The sequence below is a fragment of the Malania oleifera genome, chromosome 12 (genome assembly GCF_029873635.1).
Source record: "Malania oleifera isolate guangnan ecotype guangnan chromosome 12, ASM2987363v1, whole genome shotgun sequence".
In the NCBI taxonomy this organism is placed as follows: Eukaryota; Viridiplantae; Streptophyta; class Magnoliopsida; order Santalales; family Ximeniaceae; genus Malania; species Malania oleifera.
In genome coordinates this window covers 44297017-44310029 of record NC_080428.1, presented here as the reverse complement: position 1 = coordinate 44310029, position 13013 = coordinate 44297017, and the positions used below count along the sequence as shown (strand labels likewise).

Here is a 13013-nt window from a genome sequence, read left to right as displayed (position 1 = left end):
CAAAGATCCAACTACCTTTCAAGAGGCAGTGCACGGTTAGGAGAAAGATAGGTGAATGGGAGCAATGATTGAGGAGATGAAATCTTTGCATAAGAACCAAACTTGGGACTTGGTGGAGCTTCCAGATGGAAAGAGACCGATAGGGTGCAAATGGGCGTATAGGAAGAAAGAAGCAATTTCAGAAAAGGAAGGAGAAAAATTCAAGGCACAGTTGGTGGTAAAAGGATACTCATAGAAGAAGGGAATAGATAATGATGAGATCTTTTCTCCAGTGGTACGACATACTTCTATTAAAATTGTGTTGGGGTTGGTAGCTTATTATGATCTTCATTTGGAACAAATGGATGTGAAAACGGCATTTCTTCATGGTGACTTGGAGAAATAAATCTACATGGTACAGCCAGGGGGATTTATTGAATCAAGAAAAGAAAATTTTGTTTGCAAGTTAAAGAAGTCCCTTTATGGGCTGAAACAATCTCCAAGGCAATGGTATAAATGTTTTAATTCTTACATGATCAAGATTGGCTATAAACGGTGTGAGTATTATTGCTGCGTTTATGTGAATAAACTTGAGGATGGTTCTCTTATTTTCTTGCTATTGTACGTCGATGACATGTTGATAGCTATAAAGGATTTAACTAAGGTGAATCAGTTAAATGATCTATTGCATAAGGAATTTGACATGAAGGATCTTGGTTCAGTCAAGAAAATACTTGGAATGAAGATTCGCCGTGACAGGACTATAGGGAGATTATGGTTATCTTAAGACAGTTATGTACAGAAGGTGTTGGAAAAGTGTAGCATGCGGACCAATGAGTACACCTTTAGTGAATCACTTTAAGTTGTCTACTGCAAATTGCCCAAGTTCGAATAAGAAAATTCGGGACATGTCATAGGTGTCCTATGCTAGTGTTGTGGGGAGTTTAATGTATACCATGGTATGTATAAGGCCAGATTTGGCGCATGCGGTAAGCGTGATGAGCAAGTTTCTCTCTAATCCAGGAAGGCAGCATTGGGAAGCCATTAAATGGATATTTAGATACTTGCGGGGTACATTGGGATATGGCATCATGTTCGGCAAGCAACAGAGTTGTCCTATAGTTATGGGGTTTGTTAATGCAGATTATGCTGAAGATATAGATGACAGAAGGTCTACAACGGGATATGTGTTTACCTTTGTAGCAAGACCGGTATGTTGGAGATCCATGGTACAATCCCTGGTTGCATTATCTACGACTGAGACAGAATATATGACAGTTACCAAAACTTCAAAGGAAGCCTTATGGCTTACTAGTTTAGTCAGAGAGCTAGAAATACAACAAAATGGAGTGGTGCTGCATTGTGATAGTCAGAGTGTTATTTACTTGGCGAATAATCAAGTATATCATGCTTGAACCATGCATATTGATGTGAGATTTCACAGGGTTCGGGAATTGATTTCTTCGGGTGAACTTGTGTTAGAGAAAGTTCATACATCTAATAATGGCGCAGATATTCTAACCAAATCAGTTACTTCAAATAAGTTCAAGTAATGCTTGGACTTACTTCATGTCTCCAAGTGATTGAAGGGAGAAAAGCCCAAACCTAACGTTTTCAAGTTCAAGGTGGAGCTGATCATATTTTTAGGACTCTCCTAAGGGGTGTATAATCGTCATGGTGGAGATTGTTATTTGTGGCTCTTATACTTTAAGAAAAGAATGAAGAAGGAAAAACATGAAGGAAGCAGCATAGCAGACTCATCAACGAGGAGCTATATTCGTCAACAAGGAGACAGCAAAGGCTCGTCGAAGAAGGCTCTAAATTTCATCGACGAGTAATTACCGAGAGCAGGTGATTTCAGATTTCTGGATTTGTTGACGAAAGCCTTGTGTTTGTCGACAAAGTGTCTTCTTGGTCTCGTCAACGATGCCCTATGTTCGTCGACAAGAGAAGCCAGGGCTGCAAGCAGTTTTTCAAAATTTTTGTATTTTGAATGTTGGGTGGTTGGGCAAATGGGGGGAAACCTCCGAGAAACTTTTATATATGTTATTCTGGGCATATATGAGTACAGAATTGATCATTTTGAGAAGTGTATTGTGTACATCTTGATTTCTTAGTAAAAAATTTGTGTACCATTGCTTCCGTGGATGTAAGTTTTGCCGAACCACGTTAAATCTTTGTGTTGTCATTCTGATTGTGTATTTTTATTCACTTGTTATTTTTATTTCCGCTATGCATCTTTATTATTCGATCTGACCATTATCACAACAAGAGCCAAGAGGTTGGACAGATTTTGGTTGGCTTTCTTGTCCCAGCTGAGAGCCTGACAATAGTCTTCTTTAACAAATGGAAGTAGCTGTACACAAAAGAAGTAGAGGAGTTGGAGCAGATTGAGGGAACCAAGTGGGCAACAAAAATAGAATGAATATTGAGATGATGTGAGCACTACAGTGAAGAAGATGCATGCATCCAAAGAAATATGCATGGATTCCTATGTTTGGGAGCAAGGTGTGGAGATACGAAGGAAGGATTGCAAATGGTTTTAGTGTAGGGGACAGAACTAATCTTGGATAGAAATCCTTAACTTGCACCAATTATTTGTATAAATGTCATAATTATTTGCTAACGATTATCAGTAGCTACTAATTACTTTATTTAGCACGGATAATCTTAAGTAGTCTATTGCTATATTTGGAAGCAAATAGAGCTTGAATTTGGATTTGATGAAAACATTGACTCTGTTTGGATAAAGGATTTTTGTTTTCCATTGTATCTTCTGTGTAAGTTAAATATTATTAATTTTTTTTTTCCAATATGATTAAAAATTAAGAAAAGTCAAATATAATCATGTGCTTTATTTGCTATATATATGTTTTATTTTCTCAATCACTTTCCCTAACTTCCAAATATGAAAAAGTATGTTCATATTTTCCATTCATTTATGTAATGTGTTCTAGGCTCCAAAGAGGGTCATAACTCTGTGGAATTCAGAATTACCAGTGATTGTAATTGGAACCATCTCAAGTGCAATGTGCTGTATGCATGAGCATGATCTATAACATGATAAAAATGTGTCAAAGCATTTAATAGCGAATGGAGGCAAGTGCACAGCAAGTCAATCAATGTTTATTGATAAAACTAGGAACGCCTAATGAATTAAGTACCATAGATTGTTATCTTATGTGTTGATTATATTGTGCAAGACTGATGCAGTCTGCATATTGATCTCAGTTCTACCAGCAAGAAGCTTCCCTGTTGCGCCAGAAGATTTCAAATTTGCAGAATTCAAACAGGTAATATCATATATCCTAAATTGTCAGCCTCAACGTATAAAAGTTTGTTCAATTTCTATTTTTAACAATAGTAATCCCAGGCATATGATGGGTGAGTCCCTGGGCGCTCTAAATGTCAAGGAGCTGAAAAGCCTGGAACTGAAACTAGAGAAAGGCATTAGCAGAATCCGATCCAAAAAGGTATTATTCCTTCATAGTAATATAAATATATTTTACATATCTATTTTATCCTTACTGGGGACTGTCATCATGGAATTCCTCACAGTTCACTTTTTTTCTTGGGTCATTTTTGCCGAACTCTTAACAGAATGAGCTGCTGTTTGCTGAAATTGAGTATATGCAGAAAAGGGTAACTAGTCTTATTCTTACAGCTTCTATTCATGATTTCCCTCACATGTTTTCCCCTTTTTTTCTTTGAGCTTATACGCTTGAAGTTGATAATAGGAGCTTAGCATATTGAACAGCTAGTCAGAATACATGCAACTCTGAAGCCTAATTGATTCATTAGTTAATTAGTTCAATTGGAGAAATAGGTCTCATCTCTCAAGCACTTGGACAAATAGAATGGCATATCATTGTCGTTAAAAACCAGCCACAATGTTTATTCCACCTACAAATATATATGCCAAGAATATATTTGGCAAATTGCTCCGAACAATTTAATGTGAACATTCCCAAAATTTAAATAGCATGCATGTTATTTTGGAAGTAAGTATTTGGTTGAAAATAAAAGTAATGTACTAGGTGTGTACGAATGAGAGAGAGAACCATAAACAAAAGAAAACGAAAAACAAAACAGCAAACTTGAAAATCAACAACAAACCAAAAGGCCTACTCCAACTGCAAGAGGGCATTAAAAAGAAAAATGGTCACTGGAGTCATTGGACAAAACCCTTCGGTCTCTTCCTTTTTACAAACTCTAAAAGATAAGAAAAGGCCGACTGCTGCATTTCCATTTCCCATAATTTGAAAAATGTTGTTTTAGAGGGGGAGAGGTAAACAAAAATTAAACAAAATTAATTAAACAAAATCAATCCGCATCTGCTTATATCACAATCAGGATTTTTTTTCACCGGCCACGGTGGACTATGCCTTAGGGTCGTTCTCAAACAACAAATCCAAAGAAAAAGAAAAAAAATAAAAAAAGTTGAGAAAGACAAGAATTTACACAATTTGGCAACGTAGTTAAATGGAGTCTTGCCAAAATCTCCACAATATCATTAACAAAAATGAGCTTGAATTTTTAATTCGTAAGGTTCATTTGGTTTGCTGAATAAAAAATATTCTTATGGCATGACATAGTTGAAAATCTCATTTTTCATAATAAGATGTCTGTTTCATGAAATATTTCTATTTGGTTTGGGTTATAAGATTCTCTCGAATATACACAAACTTTCTATGTCAATATTTGGTTCAATATGAAATCATAGATATTCAAAAAAATGACCATTATACCCTTGACATGTGTATAAGAATAATCTTACAAAAAACATCATTACCCATAAAAATTGAACCTGAATTCACTAACCAGTAAGTGGTGAGCCACTCCTTATTTGGAGTCATATGGTAAGAATAGGCCGAGTCAAATATCTAAGAGTCCGTAAGATTATCTGACCCCAATAAAACTGAAAGGGCATCACCATCACTATAAACTAAACCTCCTTCTTGAACTACATTCGCTGATTTTGAAATCAACTCATGCTTTTCAGCATTTCTCTTCTTCTAATCTGAACACTCCTGTTTGACATGCCCCTTTTTATCATATTTAAAACACCAGATTTCATTTTTCTTCTTGGATTGAGTACGAGATTTCATACTTGACCCACTTTTAAACTTCCCTTTGCCATGCTCATTATTACCTTTCACCACAAGACCTTCTCCTTTTTCACATATTTTCAGCCTTTGATGAAAATTTAGTAAAACATTTGTTACCTCTTCTAGATCAAGAGTCTCTTTTCCCTATGTAAAAGTGGTAATTAGATTTTCATAGGTATGAGTCGACGGCAAAGAGTTTAGTAACATCAAAACTTTGTCATATTTATCAAACTTAACATCAACTCTCATCAAATCACTTATGATTTGATTAAAGGCATTGATATGTTGATCTAAGTTTGATCCTACAACAATCTTAAGCTAATAAAGATGCTGCTTAAGAAAAAAATTATTGTTGAGTGATTTGCACATGTACCAAATTTCTAACTTTCGTCATATAGCAGTTGGAGAATCCTCCTCCATCACACAATAGAGCAGTTCTTCGGCCAAACACAAGCATATTGTAGAAGCGACTTTTGCTTTCAAATCTTCCCATGTTGCCTCGTCCATTCTTTCCAGTTGAACGTCAAGTAGAGCCTTAGTCATTCCTTGTTGCACAAGAATATCATTGTCTCTCCTCTACCACAAACTAAAATTTTCGGTTCCATCGAATTTGACAATGTCAAATCTCGCAAAAGATGATCTCGATGCCACGAGAACAATCACTCTGATGCCAATTTGTTGTAAATATGATCAGATATAGGAAACACAGTGGAATAAGTAAAGATGCAACAAGCAATCAAACACAACCAATATATGAGAAACAACAAGAACAACAATACGAGAATTTACTTGATTCGGCAATGCCAACATCCACTGAAGCAATAGGCACAACAATTTCACTAAGAAATTATAGAGTACACAATACACTTCTCAAAATGATCTCTCTTCTCTCACAATACACTCAGACAAGAATACATTGACTTTTGTTCGAAGGTTCCCCCCCAAAAACCAACCAACTTAACGTTCAAATTCAAATTTTGAACTTCAATCTCACTACCCAGAAACAAAACCGTCGATGATTATCTGAGATTTCCTGAAATCGTCGACGGTTTGAGATACTAAGAGCATGCTTCTGAAGATGTTACTAAAATTTCAATGAAATTGTCGATGGTTTCAGAGAAACCACGAAAAACCGTTGAAGATTTTCTTCCAGAATGCTGCACTATGTTCTTTTCTTTGTGTAGATTAGTCATTTCAAGAAATAAGCCACCATTCACAACAATACATATACCCACAACTAGACATTAATGAAAGACTCTAGGAAAACAATAATAACAACCAATCCTTATGCCCTACTGGGTGGAATTAGATTGTCATTTTGCATTATCTAGGAAAACATTCTTTGCCAAATGGGGCTAGTAAATCTTTGCCCACTATCTCATTTTATGTTATTCTAGGTTTATTTCTATCCCTTATATTGTATAGAAACTTTATACATACTCCTAAAAAATTAATGTATAATATTTGAATTCCTTACTCCCATTACCAAAGAAAGAGTTAGAAACTTAGAAAAATAATGAATAGATGTTCTTTAACTTTTCTGTATAAATTTGGAATATTGGAAAATAGTGTGATATATTTGTAATTATTTGAAAAAGTAGAAATGAAAAATAATATTATTTTCACACGGAATTAGTGCCAAAATTGTTTATTATTGTTCATTTTTTTTATACAAATGTTGTAAAAATGAAATATTGGCTATTTTCTTAAAAATCTTTTGAAAATTTTTAGTAAAAAATGAAAAATGAAAAATGTTTTCCACAACTAAATAAACTCTTTCCTTTTGGATTATATTCCTTTGTTGTCTAACATTTTGATTATTTAACATAGATTATTTTAATTATAGTCATCCTATATTTCTTTGATCACATGACATGTTTGAAGCACGACTCCATTTTATCCAACTTGCTTCAAGCCTCTTAGCTTACATAATAGATTTAAGGTATATATCAAAATTTGGCAGGGCTAATAGTTGCATAATCATAAAGTTGAATATTATTCTTATATATTTCTCTTACCATTAATAAAATTTCATATCATATATTTTTTATTATTTCTACTCATCTTGAAACATCTATATTTTGAAGTTTCTTTCCATATCCTAACTTAAATTCTACTCCATCTCTTGTTTCATCAAATAAGACAATATTTTCTACAAATAGCAAATTATAAATAACCTCATTTTGAATATTCATAATAAGTTCATCTATCACTAATGCAAAAAGATAAAAGACTGAAAGTATACCCTTGATTTGTACATATTGTGATTGGATATTCCCTAGACTCTCAACATAGGTATCCTATTGTGACTTTCTAAAAAAAATCCACCATATAACTTACCTAGGTACCTTATTGTAGGAAATGTTGAAAAGATTATATCAATCTAAGTCTTGTCTAAAATGAGTTTCCTAGAAGAAGAATTTATATTCCTATAAGATAAAATAGTTCACCAAGGTCTTTAATCATTTGATCGCCTTTAGTGACATCCTAAGTCAACCAATTAAAGATCACTGGCATGAGGTTCAAAAATGAAGACAATGTGATTAATTTGGTATATACATTGTCAAATAGTTACAATAGTTCAATCATGACCTTGAATTATTCCATAAAAGGAAATGCCAAGCGGGATGATGTAATGATCATATTATTTTTAATAAGCCTTAGAGGATTGCACCTACGAAAAGTATTGGCATAGATGAAGTTCTTACTTTTAGAGAACTATCAAGTGTATGCATGACAACATCAAGCGATTTAAAGTCAAGATAATATACTTGTTTGTTGGAAGTACGGAAGTGAAGGGCATCTGAAGAAGGAATGCTGACATGGAAAGAATGAGGACAATTACGAGTTGAAGCAAATGACGTAAAAAAAAAAAACAAAGCGCCTGTGTGTCTTTGCTAGTGATGGTGAAGTCTATAATGTCAGTAAAGATTCAATTATTTATGATAGTAGCGCAACTTGTCATATATGCTAACATAAATCATGGTTAGATTTTGATGATAAGCGTGAGGATAATTTTGGGATAGTAGAGCAAAACTAAATTCTAAAGTGGCAAGAATTGTAATGTCTGTATCAAAATGTATGTACGATGGTGTAATGAAAACCTTTTAAAATGTTATGTATATTCCAAACTTGAAAGAACACATAATTTTGCTTTCAAAATTAGATTCAAGCGGTTATAAGTTGCCAAAATGAAAGCATCAAAACATCAGAGGATACACTTATCATGATGTAGCACTCTTGAATTAAAAACTTGTACAACGTAACCAACAACATACATGGTAAAAATTTTGAGTGGTTAAAGTGCATAGGATAAATAGCACTTTCCAAAAAAAGAAATGAATGGTGATGGAAGCTAAGAAGCATATCAAATGTTTGCTTGAAGAAATGAGATATGATATGTCCAAAAAATAAGGTGGGTCACCTAAAACTTATCTATGTTTCAAGCCAAGTTAAAATTTGGTGGTATGGTGAGGCAGAATCAAGGTGGAGATTGTGAGCTTGGTAGATGGTGGCACCGTGTGGCCATGAGATAGAGATTTGTTGGACTTGTCTAAAACCAGTTGTAATTAGGGGGAAAAAAGGAAAAAGAAAAAGCATGAGAATGTGGAAGGCCATACCTATATTGCATGGAGCATCTTATGTATTATGTGAGTTTTAATAATATATGCACGGTTGGTTATTTGTATATGTTCAAGGTCACTTTTTTGCTACATTGTCAGACTTGGTTTATGTGTGCCAGCTCCTCATTTTCTTTTTCAAAGACTAAGCTTGACTTCGAACTTCCAAGTTTACATAAATTGCTGGCTTCTCTCCAAAACATACGTGGTTACCCTTGTGTATTTCAAAAGGCATTCTCTTGACTAGTAAAAGCTATGTGGATTATGATGTACAACTCCTTGGCCATTATGCATGTTAGGTCCAAAAAAGGAAGAGGTATCTCATGGCCATGTCTGAAGTATGAGTGTACAATGTAAGTTCAAGTCAAAACGTGAGTCTTGCCAGGATTTCACATGTGTTCTTTCTCTTTTCCTCCTTAATTTAGAAAGGGTTTGTAGTTTTTTTCACAACTCTTGGATAGAGAAGTGTGATGTTATCATATTGTAATTTCTCTTCAACTTATTAGAGAATTTACCCTTTCTAGATTTCCAAAGATTGAATTATATAAATTCATTCCGCTTCATTATTCTCTTTTCTTTCATTTATCAAAATTTTAGCTTTATGCCTTTGCTAACCGTAATGCGGTTGGTCCTTGTAGCCAACATAGGCAGCTAGAATAGGAAAGGGGCGAAAAAAAAAAAAAAAAATCTCAACCCAAGCAATGAAATCATTGGGACTAACACTTTAAAGAAATAAAACCATTCAAAGGGCCAAATCCAAAAAGTTTAAATATTAAGATGAATTGATTCTTTCAAAGGTAGAATTTGAATCTCAATGTCCTATTATTGTAAATAAATATAAATATATATAACAAGGCATGGTGGATTTTTGTTTTGATCGAATCTTCAATTTTAATTGCTTATCAAGTATGGTGATGTGCTTGGCATATATTAAAATTCCTAGAAGTTGACCTAGCTAGCAAGGTTAAACTTTTAGGTGAATTGGTTCGTTGATATATCATATAGTATAGCATCATCAAGTCTTCATGATGATGATGATCGATACTTCCACTGTTTTCTTTACGCTACAATTGAAAGTAGGAGTCCAGTTGCATGAATCCACTATCACAAGCACAACCAATGAATCGGCTATCCAATTAGTCTATTTGTTGATACAAAACACCTTTTTTTTTTTTTTTATCCTGCAACGTGGTTTCCTTGTGCAACAAGCTTCGTTTGTTTTGTTTTTTTTTTGTTTTTGTTTTTGTTTTTTTTAAGCCTCTTTTGAAAGGTAACAAAAATTATTGATCTAGTTTATGAGGCGTGCTCGAGAGAAAGAAATAAAACAGAAGTCCACAGATTGTTTTTGCAAGCTAAAACTTAAGATTTATTAAGCATACAAGTGTATGAAACCAAAAGGAGGAACAAACGTATACCTACTTCTGCATGTTCTTTGTACAATGGAAGTCGCTTCTACTTGTGCTTTTTGCTTTGTGCATTAACACTTCCCAGCAGTTCTTTCTAATGTGGGAGCTATAAGGAAGTTCAATGTGTGCTTGAACTTTAGTTCAAATATTATTTCTAGTAACTCGCTGATGTTGTCATGTGTTTTAATGACAAAAAATCCATTCATTACAGGAAATCGATCTAAGCAATAATAACCAATATCTGCGAGCAAAGGTCTCTCTCTCTCTCCCTCTCTCTCTCTCTCTCTCTCTCTCTATATATATATATATATATATTGTTCTTATCGTGTTGTAACTGTATGGGAGTTTGTAAATGGTATCTGTAGATTGCTGAGACAGAGAGGAGCCAACAACAAATGAGCTTAATGCCTGGAGGGCCTAACTTTGAGCTCCTACCATCTCAACCATTTGACTCGCGAAACTACTTCCAAGTAAATGCACTGCAGCCCACTACTCATAGTCAGTATCCTCGCCAGGACCAAATGGCCCTTCAATTAGTGTAAGATTCTCCTTTCCCCCATTTTATTTTCATACCTTTTCTCAATCACCTTGCATACAACATCAATTAGTATGAGAATGTCAATTTGTTAACACCGTTCCTCCGTAATAAGTAAAACCCATTCAAAAAGTATACTAATTTCCTATCTTGCGACTCCAAACTGCACACTCAAATAGAATGAGGTTTTTCTCATGTTGTAGTGTTAGTCAAAGAGTGATATGGTCAAGGACATTGCAGCATGTCATCTTTGTAACATAGTTCTATATCAGTAACAGAGGGGAAAAGTATAAAATCTGATGAAGCAATTCACAGTTTATAGTATTTCTTGTTGTGGTTGTAGTACTACTCCAGTCAATATAATCGAACACTGGACCATGTCACTTAATTTGAGTACTATGACTGAATAGTTACATTTGAAAAATGACTTTCTAATATATATTTGCTTTGATGTATGGGCAGGTAATTTGCTCGAATGGACCAGTAACTCCTGTTTTTTATTTTTCTATTGGGGAAGGGGCTCTGATTCTAGTATTTTACCATATCCTTGTGAAACTTTTAGTGTATCTTGGGACTTTCTAATAAGCATATATCAGCAATATTGCTCAAGTGGACAGCCTCGGTTGGGTTCTCTTTCACTAGTAGTGGCTATGTAGATGGTTAATACTACTCTTATGCTGTCAGAGAATGATCCTTCACTGGATGCTTCATATATATGCTATATCCATCAGATGCATACTACATTTATATCTTGTGTCCTGTGTTAGTTCTTCTAACTTATTCTCCTTGTTGTGTGAGCTTGCATGTAGATTTTATGCATTATTAGATGGTTAGTTCCACGTCCTTAAATCAAAATCATCCAATGGAATGTAGGGTTTCAAAGAACTTGTAATGGTTAGATGCTAATCCCTGCTGTTCTCAGACCAGCTTGTTCTCAGGGTTGAGACCTCAGAGACAAATCTGTCAAACCACAAAGGATATAGTTAATTTATGGCATTTATTAATAGTTAAGTGTTGAGAATTCTACATGTCAATTTGTCCCACATTTCAAAAAATGAGTTGATAATGACCGAAACTTTTGGATCAAGTTAATGCTCACCTTTTTTTATTAAGTTTGCCCATAAGGACTCTGATCTTAGTCCTACAATAAGCTTTGATCTAGTTTGGTTCTTGTCAAGTCTAGCTCCTAGCTTAGTTCATTTGATTATATTTTTTAGTAATTCTTCTTTATTATCTCTCAAACAATAGTTAAAGAAGGTTATTATTATTTTTTTTCCCTAATCATTGTTAACTGTTTGTACCAAAAACTCCTATTCATTCTATTCCAATCAAAATTAGAAATTCGCTGTCTAGGGAATTCACTCTTTGTTAGAGTTTTGTTGTAGTTGTTAAAAGAGCTTTTTAAATAATATAAGCTATGTGATATTTGGTTTGCCGGACATAATAGGGTAGGAAGGGAATAAAAATTGAATGAGAATGAAGGAAGACAAAAAAAATGATAAATTCAATTTCATCGTATCCAATTTGATTTTATTTTTTCCATTGTATTTTATTCCTATGTACCAAGGGAGATATTAAGGTTTTAGATGAAATGATTATTTGACATTAATTATCTAATCTAAGCCCTTCTCAAGCCTTTTAAAACTTGCTAAAAAAATTATAAGCAAGAAAATTAATTCTTTCACTAGTATAGATGGTATGTACAAAAGAGGGGTATAGAGTTGTACCCGTACTACCAAGTGAGCATAAGAATACTAGATCATATAGCCAAATGAGCAATACAGTGACAAAGTCTCTAGTTAAAGAGTTAATTCTTAATCTTTCCAAATGATTGATTTTTGGGCTTCTATTCCGATTTTGTTTTCCTTGAGAAATTGGATTCTCAGTTTAGCCCACTATTTTATTCAAGGTTATAAACTTGGATCAAATCCCAAAGGTAAGATCATATCAAATTTTTAAAAAGGCATAAAAGCTCCTTATAATAAAAGCATAACGTCCTCCCTAAACTTAAACCATTACATAGTCACCTTAAATTATTTATATATGGCACAATTCCCCTTCTATCAGGAATCCTTTGATTTTTTAATAAATTCAAGTTTTTAATTCCAAAAATACTTTAAAGCCAATGTAGACTTTTTGGATTCGATAGGAATGAATGAAGATCAGCTCCTTAGAGAAACTTTTATCCGTTGAGCGATGGCCCTTCCACTCAACACCAATAATAAATTGTGGGTTTCAAGTTAGTCCTAGGTCCTGTCTAATTCATGGGATTTTTCCATTGATTGTTGCAGCAATCTCTGCGTTGAACAATTCACCTGCAAACTCTAGTTGAATCATTAAGCTCAGCCTCAATCTAGTTTGCACT

At 34.1% G+C, this 13013-nt stretch overlaps 1 protein-coding gene across 2 annotated transcripts in view; it reads left to right on the top strand.

The window, feature by feature from the left end:
* LOC131145221 (floral homeotic protein AGAMOUS) overlaps positions 1–11400 on the top strand; it is a 33378-nt gene extending 21978 nt beyond the window's left edge. Inside the window, exons 4-9 of one of the 2 annotated variants that reach the window (XM_058094365.1) lie at positions 3211–3272; positions 3353–3452; positions 3580–3621; positions 10325–10366; positions 10479–10651; positions 11111–11400. In XM_058094365.1, coding sequence (XP_057950348.1) covers positions 3211–3272; positions 3353–3452; positions 3580–3621; positions 10325–10366; positions 10479–10651; positions 11111–11114 — 423 coding nt within the window. In that variant the 3' untranslated portion in view covers positions 11115–11400. Of the gene's footprint in view, positions 1–3210; positions 3273–3352; positions 3453–3579; positions 3622–10324; positions 10367–10478; positions 10656–11110 lie in introns of those variants that run through there. The other variant, XM_058094366.1, reaches the window with a different exon arrangement.
* The last annotated feature ends 1613 nt before the right edge of the window (positions 11401–13013 follow it).